Consider the following 26,315-nt stretch of genomic DNA (forward strand, 5'->3'; position numbering starts at 1 on the left):
GCTTAAGTCTGATGAATCACATTTTATTTACATCATTTGGATGGCCGGGTGCATGTGCGTCCTTTACCTGGGGAAGAGATGGCCCCAGGCTGCACTATGAGAAGAAGGCAAGCCTGCGGAGGCTGGAACAACCAGCTCGATCCATGGAGTCACCGCATCGCAGCTTACGGGACTTAAAGGATCTGCTGCTAATGTCTTGGTGCGATGGGTCAGAGCTCTTCTGTCGGCATGGGGAGGGTATACGATATTAGGTAGGTAGTTTTAATGTTATGGCTGGTCTGCGTACATTTAATTAAAAAAACAAATGATATGGTAATTGTAAAATATTAACCTATGTTTTCTACATTGAGGTATAAAAACTATAATTTCCAGTTCCATTTAATTGATTGTTGCCGTCACATCCTCACCCACAGAAAAACAAAACAAATTTGCTAAATCTTTCTTTATTGACAGTTTGCAATAGAAAGCAGCTCCGCGACCACTTCTTTCCAAAGCAGAAACAGAAGGAGAAAGCCTGCACGCCGGAGCCGGGGAACACAATGAAAGATGAAAACAGGTTAACTGGCCAGGTGCAGGGAGGACTGGACAGATGGGGAAGAGAATGAAACACACAGGAGGAACGAGGGATGGACGCAGGAGGCAAGGAAGTGAAATTAACAAAAACAACCTAAGCCCTTCACAGAAGGAGAGAACACAGGCCTCTGGCAGCCGTACAATGAGGCTCCGCTGTGGAAAAAAAAAAATGACTCCATCATCACTTTGGAGAGAATTATGAGCTCTCGCTGAAACACAACGCAAACTGCTTCATTCATTATTTCCTCCACTCTTTTCCCCCTGCACCAAAACACATGCTGCTCAACAAATCTTGCTGACTATGTGAAAATCGGCCCCGTTACAGTTTCGCCGATTTAGAGTCTCGCACAACACAACTAGAGAACATAGTGTGTCCAGGCCCAATCTGGTGTGGCTCAAATAAAAAAAACAAAAAAAAACATTTAAGACAAAACGAGAAAAATAAAACAGCATAGATCAGACCCAGTTAAACAGGGCATGCTAATTGGCTGAGGGGCTGTCACTCAAAGTTGTCGTCGGACATTCTCTTCGAGGCTGGTAGAAGGTCCGACGCGCTTCAAGAAGTGGGTGGCTGAAAAGTTTTAGAGGCGGCCAGCATTGCTCGCACTTTGGCCATCAGATCCTGTGAGGGACAGAGAAAGATGAGTTAGGAGTCTAACAACGGGTAGAAAATGTTATGAAGCAAGAGTGAGGGTAATTTCATCTTAACAAAAGGAAGACATATACGTAATGCTGAGCAACAGTATGAATCAGTCTGCATGTACCTAGAGTAAAGTGTTCCCCTCCATTACACCATTTCATCCAAAGCTACTGACTGCAAGTTCATTTACCGAAATAGAATTTGCCAGTAAACCAGCTGTACATCACAGACAGACTCTGACATGTGCCGGAGTCAAAGTTAGATTTTCTTTAAATAATAGTCAGGGGGAGGGCTGGAAACCGGTTCAGATGTCAGAGCAACAATTTTTTATTATGGACAGACAGAAATTAATATCCTCAGAACAAATAGAGGGGCCTTTTTTATCTCAAAGACAGGTGGCGAACAACCTGACATCCTGGCAGTAGCAGGAAGTTTGACACACACACACACACACACACACACACACACACACACACACACACACACACACACACACACACACACACACACACACACACACACACACACACACACACACACACACACACACACACACACACACGGCTCCATCCAACCTGCTCATCAGGAGCAGTCAGGTGTCTTGCTCCTCAAGGACACTTTGATGTACTACAAGGAGGAGTTTGGACCAGCAATGGTGTGATTGCCTGAAAAGCCGTACTACCCGCTGAGCAACTGTTGCCTCGAGCAGCCTTCAAAAAAAATTTGAGGGTATAATATAATAAACGACCTTCGGGTCATTGCAGTGAGTGGTGTTGAGCAACCTGCAGAAATGGAGTTTGGAACCTTCCTATCGAGTGTAGATATGGAAGGGCAGCTCCATCCATCAACCTATAGACAATGGTCACTGCTTTGAAGTGGATGTCAGCAGAGATAGGAAAGCGGCAAAGAATCTGGAAGAGCGGGAGTATCTAGACTGGTTGAACAGGGGCCGCAGCGTTCTAGATGCATATGTAGAGGGGACGACGGCACAGGCAGAAAGGCTCACCCAGATATAGAGTCACAGTAGTCAAGGCAAGATATTACCAGAAAAATAGCCTGCGCACTCAACTCCCTTTTGAAGAATTCATTTCTGTACCCACAAAAGTGACCTTTCAGGCCGGTTTGCTCTTCTTGAGTTCATCGCAGGTCCTCGTGGGACCAGTAGATCATTTTGAGGTAGGTTTTGCATATGGTTTGAATTTTCCTAAAACTAAAAGGACCAAATCTAAAAATTTGAACTATCACGTGAGGGGCTCAATTTGACACTGGTATGGTAAAATCTCTGCGGAGAATTTGTTAACATGGAGGAGGAGAACCTGGCCTAAGACATTGCTTTTTGTTATGAAGTATGCGGGGATTCTGTGGATTTTGTAGAGGAAAAACTTCAGAGCAGGTTGTCAGAGCGGGACTGGCAGAGCAGCGCAGTTGGACGTCCAGGATCACCAAGGTTTAGGGCAGTCAGGAAGGACAACACAGTTAAGCTGCCAATAGCAATTTAGAAGCCTGTTTCTGGACTTTTTTGGAAGAGTCTTATTGAAGAAATGCTGTGTAATGTCAGGACTGAACTTGAGGTGGTGCACACCCAAGCTGCAATGTCTTGGAAACGAGTAGACGTGCATCTTTTTGGTTTCTGTGTTTGAAGAGGGGAATGGGGGGGTAAAGCAGATTTCCCTTTGCATAGTAGTGATAGGAAAAAGGATTTTGCGTATGTGGGGAAACAGCAAGGACCCCAAGACCAAGCTCTGGTGCGCACCAGACTTGACGAAGCATGGTAAGCTCAGAAATTCCCTCCATGTGACCTGGAAAGAATGATCAGCTACATCGGAAACAAACCACAAGAGTGTAAAAGCTCAGCGAGTGTGGAGTGAAAAAAACCTGGTGATTAACTGTGAAATGCAGCAAGGGAGAATGAGGACAGAGCAGAGGGATGAAGCTCTACAGAGTGCTGGGCCTCTGCTCCAGCAAACGGAGCAGTCTCAGCAGGATGTGAAGCCTTGAGATTCAGAAATAAGTAAGCGTGCACTAAAGGTTATACATGTTAACAAGGTTCAAGGTTTATTTTCTTTTATAGAACTACACAGCAAGAGAGACTCATGTGGAGGTCATCCAAGTCAGTCTTTCTTCACAGAGGACTAGTTTAAAAAAAAAATATATGTATTCCTTTTTACATCCGGAGTCCACATAACCATCTCCCCCTGTTTAAATAAATAAAAACGATTATAGAGGGAAGAGTTGTATAGGGGAGGGGTTTTAGGATGTGATTAAAGAGTTCTTGACGATAACCCTTCCTCCTATTCCTCTCTGACTGAGTTGGACGTAGATCCCCCTGTTGATCCCCAAAGCGCTATGAAAAAGTGAGAAGACCATCAAACACTCTGTTGGCAGCCACAAGCACAAACAAAAGCTGAGGAAAAGCATCTCTATAAACTAACACCAACCTCATTCACTGTCGGTGGACATTGTGCACATGCTTGCTCATACATGTGTGCATAGTGGCCCAAGTGGAGACACAGGAGTCTCCACTTGGGCCTTATGGATAGGCTCTCATATTTCATTTGGTGATGCGTTCATCTCAAGAGCCATACTCGACCAGGAGCGCACACAATACCAGGTTAAATGATAGGTTTGCATTTTCAAGGCTTTATTCAAGAGTGGTTCCCATAATTTGTAATTGACAATATTTAGCATTCTAAAAAAATAAGCCTCAACATGTTTTTAAGGCTTAAACATTTGCCCCATTAGATTGCATTCAAGCACTGTGAGAAGCTGCAGTAGCTACTTTGGCGATAAATAGTTATAAAAAATAGGACCCAACAGTTTAAAATAAGATAAAGGTACATTATTAATCCCCAAAGGGAAATTCCAGATTTGCCCGGGCCTAAGTGGAAAAATAGCAAATCTATCCTTTGTGAGTCTGTCTCCTTTCAGTTCAAGAACTGAATAAGGAGATAAGTGAAATACAGATGAAAGAAACCAGATGCAATATGAGAGAGACATGACAAGGACTGTGATGAAAAAAGATGCAAAAGCTCAGAAAAGTAAAACTGGAAAAAAAAAAAAAACCCACCCGATACAAATTGTAGTTCAGAGGGAGCAAACTTATGTGGCAGAAAGAGGGATTAAAAATTGAAAGGTGAGTGTGAGAGAGGGCAAAAAATGATGTAAAGAGTGGAAGGAAAAGAGATAGCGCCCGGTGAAGCATGCAGGGCTCGTCTCAGATGAAAACAAGTAGAGGCTTGGAGAAGAGATGAGTGACCAAGCTGCCCTGGTCTGGACAGTGGAAATTTAATAAGAAGGTAGTTGTGGAAGAGAACTCGGAACAGGTGGAATTAGTGGAGGTGCTCGCTCATGAATACAGATGGGGGATCGGAAGTGTACGCGGTATACAAGTGGTGCGTTTATATACGTGAGTGAAGAATGATCAATGCAACAACAGCAGCAAACACAGCCCATTAAAGCACTCGGCAACATGACCACACACCCTAGATGTTAGTGGTTTAACAAAACAGGCTCTTTACATTCAGTGCTAAGCTGGCCCTTGTACACTGCTGTTGGTTTAATGGAATTGTACTCTGGTTGCAGTGTATACTCTGGTACTCAGTGCTGGGGATGAGAACCAAAAGCTGTGCCATTTGTGTCATTAAACCACAATATTTCACACTCTTCCCTCGGTCACAAAGGCTGTTTTCAAGTAACTGGACTACAGTGGAAATAATAGTTTGCAGATTTGCCAAAATTCAAATGGCACCAGGCAACAATGAAAATGGAATTGTATTTTATCTTTGATAATGGGTGATGTGTTGCTGATGTTATCATTTCTGAGAATTGGAATCTAACTCGAGAGAATTGGAATCAGTCAAGTACTTGTATAGATGGGAAGTCACTTATATAATATACATTTAGAAGGATCACAACTATTTGTATTGATATAAAAGGTCCTAAGAAGAAAGGAAAAACACAGCTACAGCCACTCAAATAATACGGATATTAATAATAAAAAAAAACATTTCTGAGGGACCGATTAAGCTCACAGACACTGTTAATTTGTTTAACTCCTGCAAAATGTATTCGGAGTTGCTCCGCTTCCAATCCTATGTTTCTAAAACCCAGATTGACAAAAAGAAAACCAATTAATTTTACATCCGTGGGTTGTAATCCGGCACGGACTCTGTCGGCTAGCACACAGATTGTACATCGTGGCACTTGTGTGTGTTGAGCGGTCTTCTATTAAAAAAAAAAAGGAAAATCTTAAGTTGTTCACATTGCTTCTCCATTGATCACCAGCACTTTGTTAATGTGGCGTGTAATGTGCAGGGAACTGAGACTTTGAAGAAGATTAGCTCTTGGCAACCCTATGTGTAGCCAAGAAGCTGCAAAAAGCAGGACGGTATTTAGTGGGCTGAGTCGTGTAATCCTTGCTCAATTAATTGAAATTTTTAACGTTGACAGCCATTTATATACACTCACCCTTTAAGAAGAACACTAAACTCATACTGGATAGGGCCTCCCTTCGCTCTCAAAACAGCCTCAACTCTTCTTGGCGTGGATTCCACAAGATGTTGGAAACATTCCTTTGAGATTCTGGTCCATGTTGACAGGATCGAGCAATTCTTGCAGATTTGTCAGATGCACATTCATGCTGCGAATCTCCTGTACTACCACATCCCAAAGGTGTTCTATTGAATTCAGATCCGGGTACTGGAAAGGTCACTGAGGAACATTGAACTCATTGACATGTTCATAAAACCAGTTTGAGACGACCTTTGCTTTGTGACACGGTGCATTATGATGCTGGGAGTAGCCATTAGAAGATGGGAAATTGTGGCCATGAAGGTATTGCACATGGTCAGCAACAATACTCAAATAGGCTGTGGCATTCAAGCCACGATTGAGTGCTATTAATGGGCCCAAAGATTTCCCACACCATTACACCACCACCACTTTGTTGACAGCAGTGGAACCGGATGTGGTCTTCTGCTGTTGTAGACCTGTCCGCCTCAAGGTTCCACGTGTAGGGCCATCTGAGATGTTTTTTTGCTCACCACAATTGTACAGAGTGGTTATCTGAGTGACCGTAGCCTGTCAGCTCGTACCTGTCTGACCATTTTCTGTTGAGCCCTCTCATGAACAAGGCGTTTTATAATGGATATATATATATTTTTTTTTGCACCATTCTTGAAAATCCAAGGAGATCAGCAGTTACAGAAAATCTCAAACCAGCCCGTCTAACAATCATGCCACGGTCGAAAACAGAGATCACATTTTTTCTCCAATCTGATGGCAACATAAACTGAAGCTACTGTCTGTTGTCATGATATCATTATTTTTCATTTGCATTCAGATAGCGAGGATATGCTTCCAACTTTGAACAAAATACTAGAAGTTTCTAGCAGTTAATCAATTACGCAAACATTATTACAATTATTTTCTATCAAAGAGACCAACAATGTTTGGAAAATTGGGCACATTATATTTTGTGGTTGTTATCTAATATAAGGCATCATAAGCAAAGTTTTGTAGTATGTTAATTCCTGTGTGCTGTTGCTCAGTGAGAATTTAGTTATTTTTTCTAATTGGTTAGAAAAGTAAGTCCTCTCTAATGTGCATGCATGCACACACATACATTTCTTCTTCTATTCTCTTTGTCACAATGGCATTTAGGCTTCGGAAAAACCAATCACGCTAATGAAACAACAATGTTGGACCATAATTATTCATTCGGCTTACAAAAAAAAAGTGAATAGTTTTGTTACAATTTGGAAGCATTTGTTATTTATTTTGGAGTAATTTATGCCTGTGCCTTATTGACAATGGTAAAATATATAATTAACATCAATTAAAAGTAAGCACATATGAATGTACAGAATAAAAATTTTGAATACCATATTAAGTCAAAAGGTACAAGAAATTCCAAATTGAAAAATTCACATTATATAGGTGTTAAATGAGTGATTCCCTACGGTTCCTTGAGTTTTATCTTTTCAATTGTTTCTACAGCAAAACATGCCTGTCAATTCTGTCACACTTCAAGAAAGGTATAATATGTTCCAATATGGACTGTTTTGCATGGGTGTTGCCTTTAAAGCAGAGTTGAAGCTCATTTGTTAGCAAGTCACACTTGAGGTAATGACGACCAAAGCACGTTGCCAACCCAACTAGGACTTTTTATAAATATTAGCGAGTTTTGTTCTCAAAATGACTTATAATTTTATAGTTCCATCAAAAAGACAATTTTGTCTATCGGGTGTTTTTCATACTCCATAAGCTGACGATTTAATGGACTACTTAGTTTGGCTTAATTGTGGTGAATGCAATTCAATGATCACTATACAGAGCCAATGCTGCAGCACACCGATACACAAGTGGCTGCTGCTACACAAAAGGCACCATTCAGTGGCGTCAACAATATTTCTGGCCAAGCGGCGACCATTAAGGCAGAGTGTGAAGCCGATGCAGAATTACGTTAAATGGCCGTTAGAGCTAGTGTTGGAAAACTGCCGCCTGATTTAAACTCAATAAAAAAATACATTTTCAAATTTTTCCCACAAAAAACTTTTGGGGACTCAATATTTGGGTTAACTTCTTCCAATGGGCATCTCGGTTGATTAAGAAAATTATTGTTCAATAAAGAAGATATTAAAGTTTAGAAATGTGTATATCTGGGGTCAAGGTTGCCTTGATTGACAGGTCTGTTTCACGTTTGAGTGAGGTGGAATGGAGTAGAATCCCAATTTCCAGGCTTCAAATAGTCTCTTCAGAAACCAAGAGGTGATGTCACAGACGCAACTGTTCATGTTTTTTCTTAAGTCTATAGGCAATGCTAGCTCTATTAGTTTTTGCATATTAAAATAGGTGACGTCATTATGGATTCCATTTTCACTTCCTTTTGTAATTATATTGTTTAAAAATAACGATGTTTGCATAAGCATCACATTTTGACAAAGATTGGATGAGACAAGGTTGCTCTAAAAGGAACATGTACTGTATGCGCTAATATACAGTTTTGAGTCTTCTCACGGGAAAAAACTAACAAACAAAATGAAACGCACAATCAACTCAATTCGTGCAGATATGCTCGATTTGGCCCGTCACAAATTCCACTGACCCATATAAATTATGGATGTTAATTAACTGGCTTCTTACAATAGTTTTAACCACCAATCAGCTGCCATAAAAGGTCCAGTTGCTACGCAGAGCAATTCCTTTGCCAAACAGACAAAGCAATCTTGTTTGCTACAACACTGCTTCACATGCAGAACAGAACACAAAATACTGTCCATAAAACACTAATTAGTCTGTATATCCAGAAGTGTGCATGTCTTCCCCCGACTGTGAAATCGTTAAGCCGCACTCGACAACAACTCAACCCTCTCTTTTATGTGCTGAAACCTGTGAGTGCCATCCATAAAATCCATCAAAAACAAACTTCACAATCAAACCGCTGAGGAGAATAAGCTCTGCCAATTTATCAATGTGCATGTGGGAAAAGATGTTAATGAATGCGAGGATTGCATCAGTCGTGACACAAAGAAGGGCCTTCGATCCAAAACAGCACAGAATTGATGTCAGAACTTCCTTTTAAACTTTAAACTACAGACTAAAATGCTGGGCTGTTAAGGTTGGACTGAGAAATGAACCACGGAGCCATAACATGGCTTTAAGATGGCATTTGATAAACTTGCATCAAAGAAAAGGCACTAAATACACTTCCAAGTAGAAGTAAGGTGAGTTGGTATGTAGGATGGTTCGAGAATAATAAAAAAAAAAAAAAAAAAAAAAAAAAAAAAAAAAAAATCTTTGGTTTTTGTTTTCTTCTCAAATGTGACCCACAGCGGAAAAACCCGCATTGTCGTGCATTTCTAAAATCCCCAGGAGCAGCCAAATAAATTTAAATAGAGAATAGATAAGTAGAAAATCAAATTTTTCCAGATTAGTGTTCCTTTGTGTTTTTTTTAATCTCTCAACGTACTTTCAAAACCGAGTTTCATTTTTAAATAGTAGAAAAATGTTAAACCGTGGAGTAAAATATCCCTGTTAGACTACATTGGTAAACGCAGTTCAATTACTGAGACGCGGAACAACGCCGACCAATTGTTTCCTTTAAAGCGAAAGTCCAGGTGAAGATCATTCCTCCATATTCCATGTGATTTGAAGTCACAATGCGAAACCGTTTTGTTAAGAGTTCAGCCTTTAAATCGTACGTCTTTTTCACACACAGAGACATTATTATGGAGGGGGGCGTACACCAATGTATACCATTGAAGAAGTAATGCTAACGTCACTTCCGTAAACAAGATGAGGATCTAGTTTCATTTGTCTGAAAACTTTAGTCTGTGTCTGACGTGTTGTTATGGATGAGGAGAAGCGGGTGGCGGAAGATCTTAATCATATCACAGACCCTAATCTGACAAGTGCGATAGATCCAAGTCAGTGTAATCAGTGCGTACTGTACATCATTTTCCGTAATGATAGTCGGTTCTCCGACAGCGATGCTGAGAACGACAGCGATGCTGAAACTGATATTATCCTGGATTTAGAGAACATTTCAACAGTGGATTTCAACCTGAATGTGATGATGAAATGGAATTTTTTCAAGAACCACCAGAGGAGACAGACGATACGCCCGTTGAAGTTGATGACGTCATAAAGTCCATTGAGGTTGGTGATGCAGATTATGAACAAGTAGCTTTAAAAATATTTGCTTGATTTTCACAAGTGACACCTTGTTTGGAAGCTCGGATTCTTCACTTTCAAATGATGCAGAAAAAAAAAATGTAAAGCCACCAAATGTACCTAAAGTATGCGATGGATCACAAATGTACTATTCATTCACTCTAAAATATGAATTACAGTAAATTATTAATTTCCAAATGTCTGTAAAACACTTTGAGCTGCAAATAGTGTACAAAATGTGCTATACAATTAAAGTTTGTTATTATCATGGGGCAGTAGCTCAGGAGGTAGAGCAGGTCGTCTCGTATTCTGAAGATTGCCAGTTCAATCCTCGGCTCCTCCTGGTAGTGAGCTGATGTGTCCTTAAGGAAGACACTTAACCTCCTAACTGCTCCCTGGGCGCCACTATATGGCAGCCGACTGCTCCTAGATACATCAGTTACGAGGATGGTGAAATGAAGAGAAATGCATTTTGTTGCATCAGTACTTGTACTCTGTGCAATGACAATTAGTTGAATCCAATCTAAAAAACAAAATCGATTATATTAAGACATGCTGCTAGATAACATGAAAAGTGATGAAGGGGTGAAATGACAGATTATATCATATCATTGTTCAAGTTTAAGATGTCTAAAATAGAGTGATGACACGGTGAAGGAACTTTCTGCTGGTCTCCACAGAAGCACCGATAAACATTGCTAATGACTAATTTAGAGTGAACGATAATCTGCTGAAAAAAACAGAAGGGAGAATTTGGTTAAAAGGTCCTATTTAAGCTGCAGTACGTATGCAGATAATAACCCCAAGTTGGGCGGTCAACTTCTCTGACTGCGTTCACACAAGACAGGGGCAGTAAAAAAACAAAAAAAAACAAAACAAAAAAAAAACATTACACATTATAACATCTGGTAAAAGCCATTTCATAGAATGTGTGTCTGACATCCATATTTTAATTTGTTAATAACAGATGATTGAGGTCTGCTCTAAATGCATTGTGACCAGATTTTCTAAATGCACACCGATAACATGTGAGAATTCATGAAATAAGTTCTCCAAGCAAAATAAACTCTGAATATTTTAGGATAAATCTGCATTTCTTTTCAATATCTATTAATCTTCCCTCTGGCCCAAATTTAAAAAAAAAAAGAGTAATTGAATCAATACCTCTCCACTGCAGATCCGGAGGAACACATTTCGAAATTTGAGTAGAATTTGAATATTAAACAAAATACCACTGTTCAAATGCTGAAATAACCATTTGATTGTGTTTATTTTTAGAAATAAATAATTGATTATAAGTATTTTGGCTAACATAAGTGAATCAATTCACATGTGTGATGTGTTCAGTATAAGAATAAGTACGTTTAAGTTAATTCAGATTGTTGCACAGTGATCGCATATGAGAGAAATATTCCTGGAAACAAAGTGTGTGCGGAGACGCACCGGTGCGTTTCCCTCTCCTCCGGCGTTTCACTGTGTGTACATGGGAGAGTACGTCTTTGACCAGAATGTCCAGTAATTCCACAAATGTGGCGATGAAAGTGGGAAATAAACCCGACCATCAGAGACGGAATCTCCTCTAGTGCAGAAGTTCTCAACCACCGGGGGGCATTTGCCACTGTACCGTGAAAACACGGCTTGTCAGGAGCCATCTGCGATCTGCTCCGCGGCACCAAGAAACAGAGTAAATTAAATACATGCATTTTTTTATTTGCTTTGCTTGGAGAAAAGATCTTCTGATCAGAGCGGCGGAACAGGGTGTAACATCCAATTCCTCCAGCTCAGGCTGTCTTTAAAATCAGTGGAAAACCAGAAGTTAGAGAAGGGTCTCTAATGAAGATAATACAATACTAAGTACAGAAACAAAGTATTTGTAACAGAGAATTTGCAAGTGAATATTAGAATCAAAAGAAGCTACTCGGGCAGATGGAAAACCTAGAGCCCGGATGGCAAAGGCGTGAGACATGGTCACTTTTTGCTCAAGTCGACTTTGGAAATGCCAGAAGGTCTTTTTGGCTAAGGAACTCAAGCTGAATCTCTGCGTAAAACTCTGTCGTCTGCAAAACAATAAAAGCAGATCTTGAACACATACACTCAGTGTGCAGTTAATTAGGTACAGCTGTAAAACCCAATGCAATCCAATACACCGGCTTTGCTATTGATTTTACTTTTATGAAGTTTATAATGTTCAGTTTTTGTTGATAGAGTCTGAAATGTGTTAATTCAATGATATGTTTATGACGGAGGTCATAGTTAATGGACTACATTATATTAAGAGGTGTTTCTATTTGTTGTCCTGCCTATTGACATACATGAGGTGGGCAGAAAATTAGGAACACATCTTACTGTGATGCAGCTCAGTACAACACTATCAACTATGACCTCGATGCTAAAACATAATTGAATTAACACCTCTTCTCTGACAGCATAAAAAGAACCCTGAACATCATAGGCAAAATAAAGCAAAATTTATGGCGGAGCTGGTGTATTGGATTACATTGGATTGCACATGCGTACCTAATGTGTTCATACACAATGTGACCATGCGGGGACATAAGACATGTTTTTGCTCAACATTTTTCCCCCATACCCTTCTTACTCCCTATCTTGCAGACTGTCACGTCCTATTTCTAAATCTTGAGCAGCCAATTCGGTTTCTTAAGCCAAAGCCATTTTAGTTTCTTAACTACCACAGTTTCCCGGCTGTCTGGAAAAAAAAAAAAAGAAATCAAAATTTCAATTCTGAACAATTTCACACACAGAGAAACAGCCAGGAATATGTGTGCATGGCTGAACCACCAAACACATGCGGTCTCACAGCCAAAAACCCGATGAGGATGAAGGGAGAATAATCAGACCAGTTAAACCACCAACACATGTTCACAAGGCCAGAGGCAGAACCTGATCCCGGGTCGCAGATGAGCAGCTCTACAGAATGCAGATGAGCAACATGGACTCGCACCAAATGACTCTGGTCGGCGAACTGCACTTCCACGTGGTTCAACCATGGCAAAAAAAAAAAAAGGTCAACGGCTGTGGGCTGACTGAATATTATTTTGGACGAAATGGTGGACCTTTGTGCTGCGCGCGCACACACACACACACACACACACAGACACACACACACACATCCCCCCGACCTATGGCATGAGAAAGCGCATCTCTTGGGTGCATTGTGCCACGTGGAAAAGCCGATCCAAAACACATCTTACTGGGTAGGCCTCCGGAGGACAGTCCTGTAGAGGCCCTAGATAATTTAAGAAAGTTAAAAGATAAATACCTGAGTAATTTTGGACTGAACAGATGAGACTATGGATGCAGAAACTGCTTGATCTTTCTCCTGAGAACCACCCCTGGAGAGAGAGAGAGAGAGAGAGAGAGAGGGAGAGAGAGTTACTCATTTCAATATTAGAGGCCATACAGTAATTGTGGTGGTTGCCGACTCAGGTGGGAAGAGGCGCAGACAGGATAAGAGCGCAGAAGAAGAATGGGGTGTGGATATTCCTCTGGGTGCCATTAAGGACCACAGAATGCTTGCCCTAAAGCTACAAGGCACCATCAACACCAGCCCAAACAATACACAACATAAAATTAGGGCTGTCCCCGACTCAAGATTTTCCTAGTTGGCTATTAGTCGGCGGTTCAAGCCATTAGTCGACGAATCGTCGTCTTAAAAAAATATGTTTTTGGGGCATCAGAAAATCAGTTCCAGGACTGAGAAAGAATGTTACAACTGACATGGTTAACACTGTGCTACACTACAGATAAATATAATACCTAAAAACCAGCCTTTTAAATAGAAATTAATTTTACAAGCGCTGCGTGCACATGGAAGCCGCCTGTAAATCACACCGGTTCAACTTATTAGGCCCCATTGTTATTTTATTAATGTACACATTTAAACACACATCGACTGGCCTCCACCCGATATGGTTAGTGAAAAATGTGATGAACAGTTTCAAATGGCTCTGATAATATACGCACTATTTTTTAGGACCTTCAGACTAGTCTTGTTTAAACTTCGATTTCAATGTCAGGAAAATTTATTGTGAGGAACATCCCTACTCTGAATGTGTCGGAACAATCAGTAAGTGGACTGGCCATTTTGTTAATTTATCAGTAAGTTGTCTTGTCAAGGACACAGCACGCTACCCGGCTCCTCCCGGTAGCGTGCTGATGTGTCCTTGAGCAAGACACTTAACCCCCTAACTGCTCCCCGGGCGCCTCCATATGGCAGCCCACTTCTCCTAGATACGTCGGCTACTAGGATGGGTCAATGCAGAGAAATTGCAAATTTCCCTGTTGTGGGACTGATAAGGGTATATAAAATAAAAAGAATAATAAAAAAAAAAACACCAACACAATAACTTATAACCAGCTTTTAAAATATAAATTGAACTTGCAAACACTGCGTGGCGCACACGCTTGAAGCGAGCCACCTGATAACCATCAAAAAGATGGAATTATTCTCCTGAATGGGTCGGAACAACCAGCAAGGAGATTGAACATTTATTTTTGTTAAATTTCATACACGGCTCTAGCCATATACAGTACGGTAGGTTATAAGGTTAATCTTAACAAGGCGCAGCCCTTTAATGGAGGTTTTGTTTTTTTCCTGCGACCATCTGACCAATCAAAGACTTTATAGACTAAAACTCTTCACGACTATTTGGGGGCAGTCATACTTAAAATATGGCAGTCATCTTCCTTTTTAAGTTTCAAATACACCTTACCAGCTCAGGAGCATTTTCTTCCCTGTAACTTATTCAAATAAACTTCAGATGAGTTGAAGAAAATATATTTTATCTCAGCCCATCCTAACCAAAGAGAAGACTTGTCAAAGGGCAGGCAGAGGACTGATACCCGGCAATGCGGGTTCAGGTAACAGTATTCACATCTTAGTGCGAGCTTTCACCACCAGATACGTCTGCGTGTCCGGAACATATTTGGAAATAAGGGACCCAATTGATCTTTTTTTTCTTTTATGGACTACGGTTGGCCACCAAGTTGATTGACGGGTGTCACGCCGCATCACCTGGAGTGACCCAGGCTGGAGGCGGGGCTGGCTGAAGGAGACTGAGCTCCGTGAGGTGAGAAGGAAGGCGAGAAGGCGGAGCCGGCAGTCTGCAGATGCCCCGAAGATATCAACGATCTCTTCTTTTCATGCGGGGACCTGGAAGGCATGTAAGCAGAATTAGATACTATTCAGACATTAGACATGACATATAATGTATCTCAAGAAAATAACTAGAATGTTCATTAAAGAATAAAAAAAGATGCTGCAAACGGGCATTCTAACCATTTAGCTAATGGACACAGCTGCTAGTGAGCAACGTCGGGATTGTTGCTCACAGTGGTGGACAAAAATAAAGTACATTAAGTCGTATCATAAGTATCTGGACTTAAGCATATTCAGAGACCACAATTCAAAGCAAATATCTACATGTTTCACATTTTGTACATTGCTGAAACCCAGAACATTCAGCCCAGTAGGTCAGCAAACAATCAAGACTTTTTACATTGTTTTTGTGTGTAAGCACATATTTACAATGATCACAAGTTTTTTTTTTTTTATGCATGAGGCCATCCAGCAATTACGGAAAAAAATATTTACTTTGCATGCCGGGCATATACAGTATTAGCCCTGTGGATGAACATTTGAGCTTCCACACAACAATGGAGGGAGCGTTGCTGCCTTAACAGAGATCCAGGCCAAAGTCTTGCATTGGAAGTGACCCACAGACCATATGATTATATAGGGTTGTAAAGGGAGGCTCCGCAGGCAAATAGCAATAAAGAGTGAGTTCCCCTAGTATTTTGATTTGAGGTTTATTATAGCCAGGCTATAATAAACCCTACTGACCGATACCTCAATATCAATGGGGGGTGGGGGTGACAATTGGTGCTTTCATATTTACACAAGAAATATTCCTTCATCAAACTTAGTAGAACACCAAGAGCGCGCAACTCTTCTTTTTATAGCTGGATACCGTTTTTATATTATTTCGATGATTGTGTCCTGTTCTTTTTCTTTTGTTTTCCATCTTTAACGAACAAATTGCCGCCAAAAGGGATCAATGTCATACCCGTCCACGAACCGGTGCAGCAGTTAGGGCCGTAACGTTACACTGAGCTCATGCTTCCGTACGACACACTGGACACAGTACACAGCCGCAATATTCTTCCCACCGTGCCCTCTTGGGAGTTACCTGGATTTGCCACGCCCGCCGGATTTGCCCGAGCCGCTCCCCGTGCGGTGGCGATCGCTCTCTCGCTCCCTCTCCCTTTCTCTATCCCTCCCCTCGTGCCTCCTCTCAGATGAGACGCCTCTCCGGTCCCGTCGCTCCGGGGAGCGGGATCTGACCACACAGTGAACCCAGGGAAGAGAGGGGAACGTTAGACGCAGTGACGAGCAGAATAGGGAAAGAGTCGACAACAAGAAACGGAATAATAAGACCAATTCTAAGAATTTAATAGGTTGAAAAAAAAGAAAAAAGAAATAAAAAAAATCCTAGGAGGCATAGACGATATAAAAAAACAGACATGGCAGTGGTCTCTGAATGTGTGGTTAGTCCTGCTTAAAACATTGTTAGAAGCCATACAGTATATTATAATAATAAAGTGATTAAATAAAGTCCAGTAATAGAATCCTATTGGAAGCAATGATCTGGAAGCTGAAGGGCTGGGCATGATCATCAAAACATCATCACTTGAATTTAATAACATTTAATAATATTACACACTGAAACATCACTATGTAAATGAGTCTTCTTCCAACCAAGCCTAAAAAAATAAAATAAAAAAAATCGTGGTCATAAAGAGGATATTAACACTGAGGCCAAATATTATTTAATATAAGAAGCGGGGCTACGGACACGTCATTCCCGGAACCAAACAGTCTGTTGGGTTGCCTGAGTTAATGTCCGCCGCGTCCTTGGTGAAGGTTCTTTCTGGTCAATACTGTTCACATTGGCAGCCGCCTTAACGCCGCCGTCACTCCTTCGCTCCTTTATCTTCATCTTGTGTCTCACTTCTTGTGAGTTTCTTGTTTCCTTTCCCCCGCCCCGTGCGTTTGTTTCATTTCACAGCCACATTTTCTTTTTTCAATCCACCGCTCCACTCTGTTTTCCCGGAGCTTTAGCGTCAGTGAAGCCATTACATGGCTGATTTAGCCTATCCACATCATCCTGCTATGGGCTATAACGTCACCCAATGCCCCCTGTGCTTAATAGGAAGACGAAAAGGCCATCAAATCCATCTCCAGGTAAAAATGCCATCATGGAAATGAGAACCCAGAGGCGAAGGAGAAATGTCGGACTTGACCCCGAAAAAAGGAAATACATACACTGATACACAAATGAAACTAATTGGATATTGAAGTGGTGGTACAAGATTTAGGAGGACAAAGGGGACGAGAAAACACACACACACAGACACACAGACACACAGACACACACACACACACGGCATTAGAAAGTGCATCCCTTGAACTTAATATTTAAGATGGGAATTAAAAATAAACCTTGACTCGGAGCTGAGCTCAGAGAAGGGACATTCTAAATGTGTGGCGCGAAACATTCGACGCCCATAAAGAAGCAATAAGATAAAAAAATAATAATAATTAAAAATAAATTACTTTTACGAGAGATTAAATCTCTTGCCTAGATACAATTAATTTCCAATTAACTTTCACAGGGCCAGCATCATAAGACACGCAGTGTTGATGTGCTGACAGAAAGAGGCGAGAGGAAGGTGGCCGGTAAAGGAAGGCAAGTGAAGGAGGCAGTTGCGAGCGGCGGCGCGTGACGAAAGTAAAAACGGCAAAGTGGGAAATAGACGACCGCAGAGCTTTTGTATTTGTATGTGTAATTGGGTCGCCGTGTGGATAAAACACGTCAGGGGCAGATACTGGCATGTAAAAACCCCTGCCCGGCGGGTTCGGAACCCGTTAATCTGCTGTCTAGACGCACCTACATAAACATGTAATGGCTGCCTGCTTTCATGAGCACAGCCCAGGGTGGGATTTGACTCTTAAAGCCTCGCCCATGGGGCTGCGTATTGGGCGGGATCTCAAGATTTGATTTCCATACAAAAGGCTCACGATACGATTATATATTGACATTTTATACACAATGGGAATTGCTGCGAATTGATGCCATCGGACACGCATAACAAGACAATCTACCACAGTCCCATACAGGAATGAAATATTATGATTCCTCTTGATTTTTCTGGAGCACAACGAATTTGCAGCATTGCATGCAACCTTTTTTTGGATATATGCAAATACAGTTTTTTTCAAAGCGAATAATACCAAATGAAAAATAAAGTGCTTCTTTTGGCTACGTTTTTCAAAATAAAAAAAATTGAAAATGTAATAACAGAAATGACATTAATATGACTCTGGTGACACCTACAGTAGCGGAGCACCATGGAACATGGTTGCATAACTTCCTCACAAAGTCACGGTATTAAAAACTGCTAAAACGATTCAGAAGTTGAAAAAAAAAAAAAAGAAAATAAATGAATTAAAATAAAGCCAGGGATCGCAAGCCTTTCATGAATCTCATGTTGGGTTTTCGTCATAAGGTAAAGTAGTGGTAACTGTTCTTCGTGAGAGTTGCGAGGTTTTGCGGATGAATGCGGCCCCTTCTCTGAGCAGATACGGAATAATCCTTGAGTAGTCCGTTCTGAGTGGAATGAGTCTAACTCTAAAGATGAAGTGGAAGCACACAGCATCGGCAGAACAGTCTGATCGCCGCACCTTAGTGTTCACGTTATAAGGTGCACGCTCGTCTTGAGTTTCATAATCTAACCCTTTCATGGAGTAGTAGATGGCCAGTGGAAAAGCTTTTAACAATGGTCTCACCTGCTTTGTATACAATGATTCAGTCGTTTCAAAATATACTAAATATTTTTATACTAACTTTTTATTTATTGAGGGTAATCCTCATCCTATAAGAAGTGGAAGTTCCAGGATCACGTTTAAATTATAGTTCAGTTGTAGTATCCTGCTTGAAGAAGAGTCGAATAGAGGACATATAATCAAAGGATCATTACTTTAATAAGTGAAATATTACACAATACCACGCACCAATACAGTATGTGCATCTTATTCATACGAGTGCAAGGAGTAAGACATCAAATATACATGATGGGAATGAGGATATTAATTTTGTGCCAAAAATAGTGTACCCGCAGTCAATCCCAATGCTCACATTTACAAACTGAAATAGGTTTAAAACCAGGAACTAGGGTAATTCCATTGAAATTACTCTAACAATTGTCAAAATGACACCCTCAAGTATAGGCATAATAACAGCCAGCTAGACATTGATAATGACATTTTGGATTGCTTTTCCAGAGAGAAAATAAAACGGATGAAAAAGAGTAGAGAGGGGAAACAGAAAGACAGAAGCATTCCACAGATGGCACAAATTAAGTTGTTGAGAGTGTTGAAGTGTTTACAGTGAAATAACAGTGTTATTCCAAATTCAAAAATGAAGGTACCATATAGTCCGAGTTAGGAATAAAAACTCGCCTCTTGAGCCCAGTTTGGTGATTTGTCACTTAAGTAAAAGTATTCTTGCAGCTACACACTAAAGTATCTTCCCAAAGGTTTTTCCTTCATAAAAATGTCATCTTCATTTAAAGAGGGAAATTGATTTATATTCAGCAGTAATAGGTTCTAATGTGTAGCTGGAGGATGTGAGCAAATTGACCATGTATGTGAAACATACTGTATACAACTGCATTTGTATGCAATATACTATATGTATATGTATATGTATATGGAGCTATAGATCTACAGTAATTTCAAGAGTTCACGATCGACCACCAAGCTATTTGAAAAGCGGCTCATTTATACCTGGCGTTAATATGCATCCTTGGTTGATGAGACTGTGATTTAAGTTCAGAAAATGCATAAATGTCAGGTATTAATGAACCAGGGATGCATTTAGAGCCATGCCATCTTTGAAGCTAATGAGAGACACATTTGTCCAGAATTATTTCATTAAAACCGTCATTCCCTTGTGCCTCAGAGCCCTTAAACAGGTTACTCACTGTGAGGTTGGGGGTTCTGATACTTGGCAGGACAATCACCCAATGCAAGGGATTGTAGACTATGCAAGTCTGCATGCAAAGACAAAACAACCAGAAACTATACGCGGATTTAAAAAAATGGTTGGCAGCCAGTTTCATCACCGAACACTCCATTAACTCCAACTCGCCCTCTACCTATGCTTCCTAATAGTTCATCCCAGCTAAAGCGAGAACTGCCCCATAAAATAGCCTCGGTCCGAACCCATCTCATATGGTATGACAGTTGTGCTGGGCAAATTCATCCTCATGCAGTATGAAAACTGGAATATTATCAATCTGGAAATCAGACATAAGTCAACCACACAAAACTTGCATTTCAGAAGGGTTTTGGAGACCTGATTTCAATGTGTACAAGCCACTTTTCCACCAAGGAGCCATTTAGACTTGGCACCTTCTGAAACAGGAACCTTAGGAGGCGATGCCAAACGTGTGACTGTTAGGTTTGATGGGAAATTGCAGCATGCAATGAAACTCGTCATTGGCCCATCAGTCGCTGTGTTTTGGGCTCTGGCCTTCCATTTTCTCTGATATAAAAAAGTAGCGTGGGGCCGGCGGGTATTAGGAGCGAGGAGCGAGTGTTAAATCAGCAGTTTACAGCGCTGTTCAGTACTACAAAATATTCTGCATAAAGCACCGCCTCACTCTTGTCCAATCCTGTGTGGCCATGTTACGTGATTTTTAACAGTCCAAGTCCAACTCCAGAGCTGAACAATACAAGGACGCGAGGCAGTTAAGCATCCCAGACTTTTTCTTGTAAAACTCCCAAATAGTAAGAAGTAATTGGTCTTCTAGAAGACCAATGCCTTTCAGCATTCAGGAGTAATGGAATCCATTCTTGAAAAGTACGTTCTCGTGGACTGTATCGTTGGGTGAACAATGCTGCTCTGGTGCCTTGATTTATATATTGTTTAATTGCTGCGCTATGTTTTTACATGTTCTACTTGTGAAATTACCGTAAAATCAGCAGCACCGTGAGTCCGAAACAGGGAAAATAAAAGTATTATACAAGTACCACAAATTAGGAAAGTATTTATTCATAATTACTTTGCAAACCTTTCTAAAAACCTGTTTTCACTTTGTCATCATAGGGTATTGTATGTAGCCTGATGAGAAGAAATACTGAATCAACTTTAGAGTAAGGCTGTAAAGCAAACAACATGTGGGGAAAAAGGGAAAACTCGGAAAACTCTCAATGCACTGTATATCGTCCAAAATTGGATTTCTACTTCCATGTCTGGAGGAACTCCCCGAACTTTCTTACTATGGCAGTTTGGGCACATTGACGGTAATCTACCTGGACCTGCGGGAGCTCCTGTAGGCACTGGGAAGAGAGTGTCTGCCCTTCGACCTCGATCTGGACCTCGACCTTCTCTTATGCTTCTTCTTCTTCTTCTCCCTCCCTTTGGTTCTTTCTCTGTCGGATCCTCTGGAGGAAGAATAGGAGGAAGAGGAGGGTCCTTCCCTGGATCTGTAGGCTGTTTGGTTCTCAACGGGGGGTCTTTGATCCTGCTGGTAGGCAGGTGGTGCTGTGGACATCTGTGGGGGAGGGCGGTCAGCCACAACAGAGGCGCCCTGTAGCACCTGGAGATGGAGAAGCCACGAGGGATAGTGAATGACAAAGAGAGAGAGAGAGAGAGAGAGAGAGAGAGAGAGAGAGAGAGAGAGAGAGAGAGAGAGAGAGAGAGAGAGAGAGAGAGAGAGAGAGAGAGAGACAAGGGAGAACACACCGGTCAATGGGGGCCTTAATGACAAGCAGAAGTATCTGCACTTTGGGCATCCTCAGCTGAACCAAAACAAAACAGGTAGCGCGAGACACAGAAAGAACAATGTATTGATTGATGGAATGGATCAGAACAGGTCTCTTTGACAACAAGGAGGACAAACAAATCCCCCATCGCCTGATGTCTTTGTGCATCTGTATAAAATCAATAAGGGAGCCTGACTGCAATAGCAATGGTTGGTACGATGAAGGCGGCAATGCTGAAACCCATTCATTTCCAATCTCGTGGCGCCCAGGCATTTCAGGATTGACCGCGGCATTAGCGGTACCAATGAGTGCCAGCATTTCCTTCCTTCACTGAATTTGTACGGCACCACTGAGCCGGAAGCTAAAAAGTCTTGGCTCCTTCAGGGGCAAAGTTCAATGAGATATCAAGGCATGATTGTTATTGTAAAACGCCAATGGAATAGACAAATGTGCCACAGCAATGATGTTTGCATGAGTTGTTCCATTCTATGAAGTTATTACTGTATGTGAGAGTTTTGAAACTAGGATAAAACATTGTCAGGAAGCTAAATAAATATCAAATAAAATGTATATTTTTTCAGAGATGATAAGCTATGGACGTGTGAGATGTTTTGAGGTAAATTCTCAGAATCAACAACAATGCAAACAACAAAATGAAAAAAGAGCTTGTTGCTAATTAAAGGGAGGTTCGGGTTACACAACACAATTTAGCCATTTGGCCTCACACGAGTTACAGCTGCCAGCTCCAAAGTGCCTTTAATTACCCCAGTGTGGTTCTGTCTGTACAAATTACACTGGCCCACTGGTGGATTCACTCTAGTCGGGAGGCATTGAGCTACCGACAGAGAACCAGCCAAGCCCGGCCGTCCACTCGAAAATAAGGATGTGTGAGAGCAGAGTGCAGAGGGGTGGGGGAACCTTTCTACCGTTTCGGGCCAGAATAATAATTAGATACTGTATATGATAGAGGGTCATACTATGAACAATTAAAGAAAATATATCACTATGATTATTAACAAGTAAATGACTCGACTCAAAACTGTGTTTTCTTCGTTGATACCTCCTCTTGGAAGCATGACCGACTCTTATCATAGAGAGTTTGTTTTATGTGCAGAACTTGCCAGGACTATACATTCTGAATAATTTCCTCTTTGGGGAGGGGGCTGTGATGGTTTCCCGAAAAACAAAACAAAAAGAAAGATTCGGGATGAGGAATAGACACTCAGTCTTTCCGACGTCAGAAATGTTGCCTCGTCGGGTCACACCAATCATGGTCTGTGAATACATTTAAACGATGTGAAGTAACAGGACCTGGCAACATGGAGCATTTAGCCGACAGACAGACATTTCTATTGAATTTCCCCCAATGGATCAAGAAAGCATCATCGTATTATCCAGTGCAAGGTTTCATTATTCATTTATTTAACAGTGTCGTTACATAAGGTACTAAGGACTACTTTAGACAACTTCACTGGAAGCTGAAATCCTTTTTGTAGTTTTGCCTTGCAGCTAGGGCTGTGCGATATGACGATATATGTGAGCCCCTGCATAGTTTAGTTTCAAAATTTGACGTTTTTTTTTTTGTTTTTTTTTTCCCCCAATTACTTATAAAATATTAAGGTTAGAAAACCGAAGTTCTGCGAAATCAGGCATTAAAGTTTTAGAAGCATTCCCAGACTTGTGCAGAGCGAAATTGTAGTACACTGTAGTAGCACTTCGGTCTTATTCTTGGTGAGGATATGTCAATTGCATGATGGCACCATTCATTACAACATTGAGGTGACTACCGAGCCGAACCAAAGTACCTTTTTGTTTGCCGATCACGTTTTAGTTTGACGTTTCAGTGAATTAAAGTTTGCATCTTCAATTTTGCAAATAAGTCTGATTTTTGACGCTCATTTTTCTTTTTCCTGCTTATTTTGCCTCTCCTGTGAATTTGAAAGTCTCGGCGAGCGCATTTCCCGTGCTGCACCGTTTCACAAATCAAATTAAAATAGGCTTTACCATTCGTTTTTTTTTTTTTTTTTATATAAACTATTGATTGAATTTGGATAAAACATGCTATATCCTGATATAAATCGTTAGTGAGATTTAAAATGACCCATATCGTGATAGAACATTTTGGCCATATTGCACAGCCCTACCTGGAGCTATAGTTATAGACCATGGAATATGCTGATTTAACTTTGTATAATTGCCTTCAGATGAGTCTTGATTTTGTGTGTTTGATGACAAGCACCAGAGCTTATCGGTTTTCATAAGACATTGTAACATAATCACAGCTGATTATCTTGTGAGCGGTAGAGGAGACCTCATTACTAGTTGGTCGTAACAATAAACGTGTGCAGTATATGTGTAGCTTTAATATTTCATCCAGTTGTACTACTTTGTTGTACAAATTGTAAGCACCTTTGGAGGCTTGTAAATAAGGAAAAAAAAACCCAAAAAAACCAAAAACAAACAGGGTCAGAGAATAACCCCAATATAAAAATCGTTTTCCAAAAGTCATAAACAATTAAGCCAGGAAAAGCGTTTTCAAAACGTCTTTTTTTCTTTTTGGACACATGGATGTAAGATGTTGAACAGGAAAAATGTATTACTTCTCAATGATTTTTTTTTATTTGCTTCTAAGCTAACAGCGTGACAAAAAACTAGTTTGAAGAGTCACAGATTGGTACTGGCCACTGGACACTTGAAGTTAAGGTCTCGTACTCTGTATTGGCAGTGAAGAATTGGTGCCCGTGCTTTCTTACTTCAAGGGATCAATGTGCCAGATGGATTTATTCTGGGGGTGTCTGTTTTGGAAGACACCCCTCGGAGAGGCAAAAGGTCTACTGAGGTCCCATATACAGGCAACACAATGACAATAGCGAGGGTCCTGCCCAGCTCTAAATGATCCTGACCAATGTTTAATGTCGCTCACTGATGCTGAAGTCAGGTTTCACGCACCCATCGTCCCCGTTCTGTTCTAACGGTATGTGGCAAAGCTTTGACAAGCAATTTGATTTCATCCCATTAGAATGCGTCTTTCATTTTGCACCTCGGAGGAGCCATGAAATCTGTGACGCAGCTATAATTTGCTTCATTATAGAAATTAAATTGTGTAAACTTTTAAGAAGACACATACATACATTTACAGTAAGCATTACAAAGTGGTACCCAAAAATCTTTTAAAAAGAGGAAGGTATCAAAATAAATGTGATTGCTGCATAACTAATGTGATGCCATGGAAACTATATTACAAAGGAAAGACGGTGTAAACAGTTTCTAGAGATAAGATCACATCTATATCCAGAACTTCCTTGGGATATGCTAGACTACCACGACCTGATATTGAGGTAAAAAAAAAAAAAAAAAAAAAAAAAAGGAAAAGAAAAAAGGCAAAGGTTTAGGTTTAGCTGTTGTACGCTTGCAATGCTAAGACAGGGAAGCTTGGACTGCGGCGAACCTCACAGGAGAGAAGAAGCCGGAGAAGTGAGGAGAGAAGAGAAGTGCCGTGCAGAAGGAGAGGGGACGGGCAAGCGGTTTGATGGCAGCTATAGTGTTGGAGAAAAATGAGCAGGAGTTTAAAACAGTAAAGCTGTGAGAGGTGCAGGGACTATGGGACGGTGCTACAGGAGTGCCACGCCAGGGAAGACAAACAGCCCAGTGCCACAGGGCGATAGACAGGAATGGGATGAATACAGAGAGGGAGGAGGTGGCCAGTAAATCATTAAGCCAGCCAGTGTGCCAAGGAGAGACATGAGGATAAAGGAACGATACGGACACAGGTCGAAGGAGATGTTCAATGATGGACGGAGACGGGATAAAAGTTCAAGGGGGAATCTGATGGAATTCACAGCTCGTTTAAACGCAAATCAGCTCATGGCTACCTTCTCTGGTATGATCACCGCTGTGCAGGTACTACACAATAGGATTCATCTCCACTGCTTGGCAATTCAGACCCTGTTCGGACCGGGTATTAAAGTGTGTTTTGAGAGATTCCATAGTAAAAGGTCAGTTACAAACACAGTTATGAATACATTCAAGACGCATTGAAGAGCTAATGATCCAAACTAGATACAGAGGTGGTCAGGGACTAGACTCCACGGAACTCATTCTAATTTTCAGCTCAAGGAGGCTTAGGGTCAACCATCTGAAAAGTTAAGTTGGTAAAAAATTAATCAAGATTTGATGATGCAGTTTATAGAAATCGTGTGATTTGACAGCTATGACATGTTCATTATGGAAATTTGGGTCATGGGTCAATCTATAAGACTGTCCGGATGGATTACACTACACCCTCCAGAATTACATTTGTTTCGTTTTTTTTTTCAAACATCTCAGTTTACCCTCATCTTTGTTTCAAGACAGTCAAATTATTTTCTCTAAGGTATGCCTTCTTCTGATGGATTGATTTATTTTGTTCATCCATACATCTTCATTGGACTGATACCCTTCTCGTAAAGGTAAACTATTTCTTTGGTAAAAAAAAAAAAAAAAAAAAAGCTGGGTGCCATACTCGAAAACCTTGGCAGAGTTCAGTCTGCTGCATTTTTGTTTTTGTTTGTTGCATCAGAGTTAGTTTCAAAATGTGGT

The 26,315-nt window shown here is 40.9% G+C and overlaps 1 protein-coding gene across 1 annotated transcript in view; it reads right to left on the bottom strand.

The window, feature by feature from the left end:
* Positions 1-476: 476 nt before the first annotated feature.
* Positions 477-26,315, bottom strand: part of sfswap (splicing factor SWAP) — a 96,937-nt gene continuing 71,098 nt past the window's right edge. The window contains exons 15-19 of the mRNA XM_080017323.1: positions 21,285-21,571; positions 16,096-16,245; positions 14,922-15,059; positions 13,167-13,239; positions 477-1,195 (exon numbers count right to left, since the gene is read on the bottom strand). Coding sequence (XP_079873449.1) covers positions 1,130-1,195; positions 13,167-13,239; positions 14,922-15,059; positions 16,096-16,245; positions 21,285-21,571 — 714 coding nt within the window. The 3' untranslated portion in view covers positions 477-1,129. The remainder of the gene's footprint in view (positions 1,196-13,166; positions 13,240-14,921; positions 15,060-16,095; positions 16,246-21,284; positions 21,572-26,315) is intronic.

Source organism: Zeus faber (assembly GCF_960531495.2).
Source record: "Zeus faber genome assembly, chromosome: 17".
In the NCBI taxonomy this organism is placed as follows: Eukaryota; Metazoa; Chordata; class Actinopteri; order Zeiformes; family Zeidae; genus Zeus; species Zeus faber.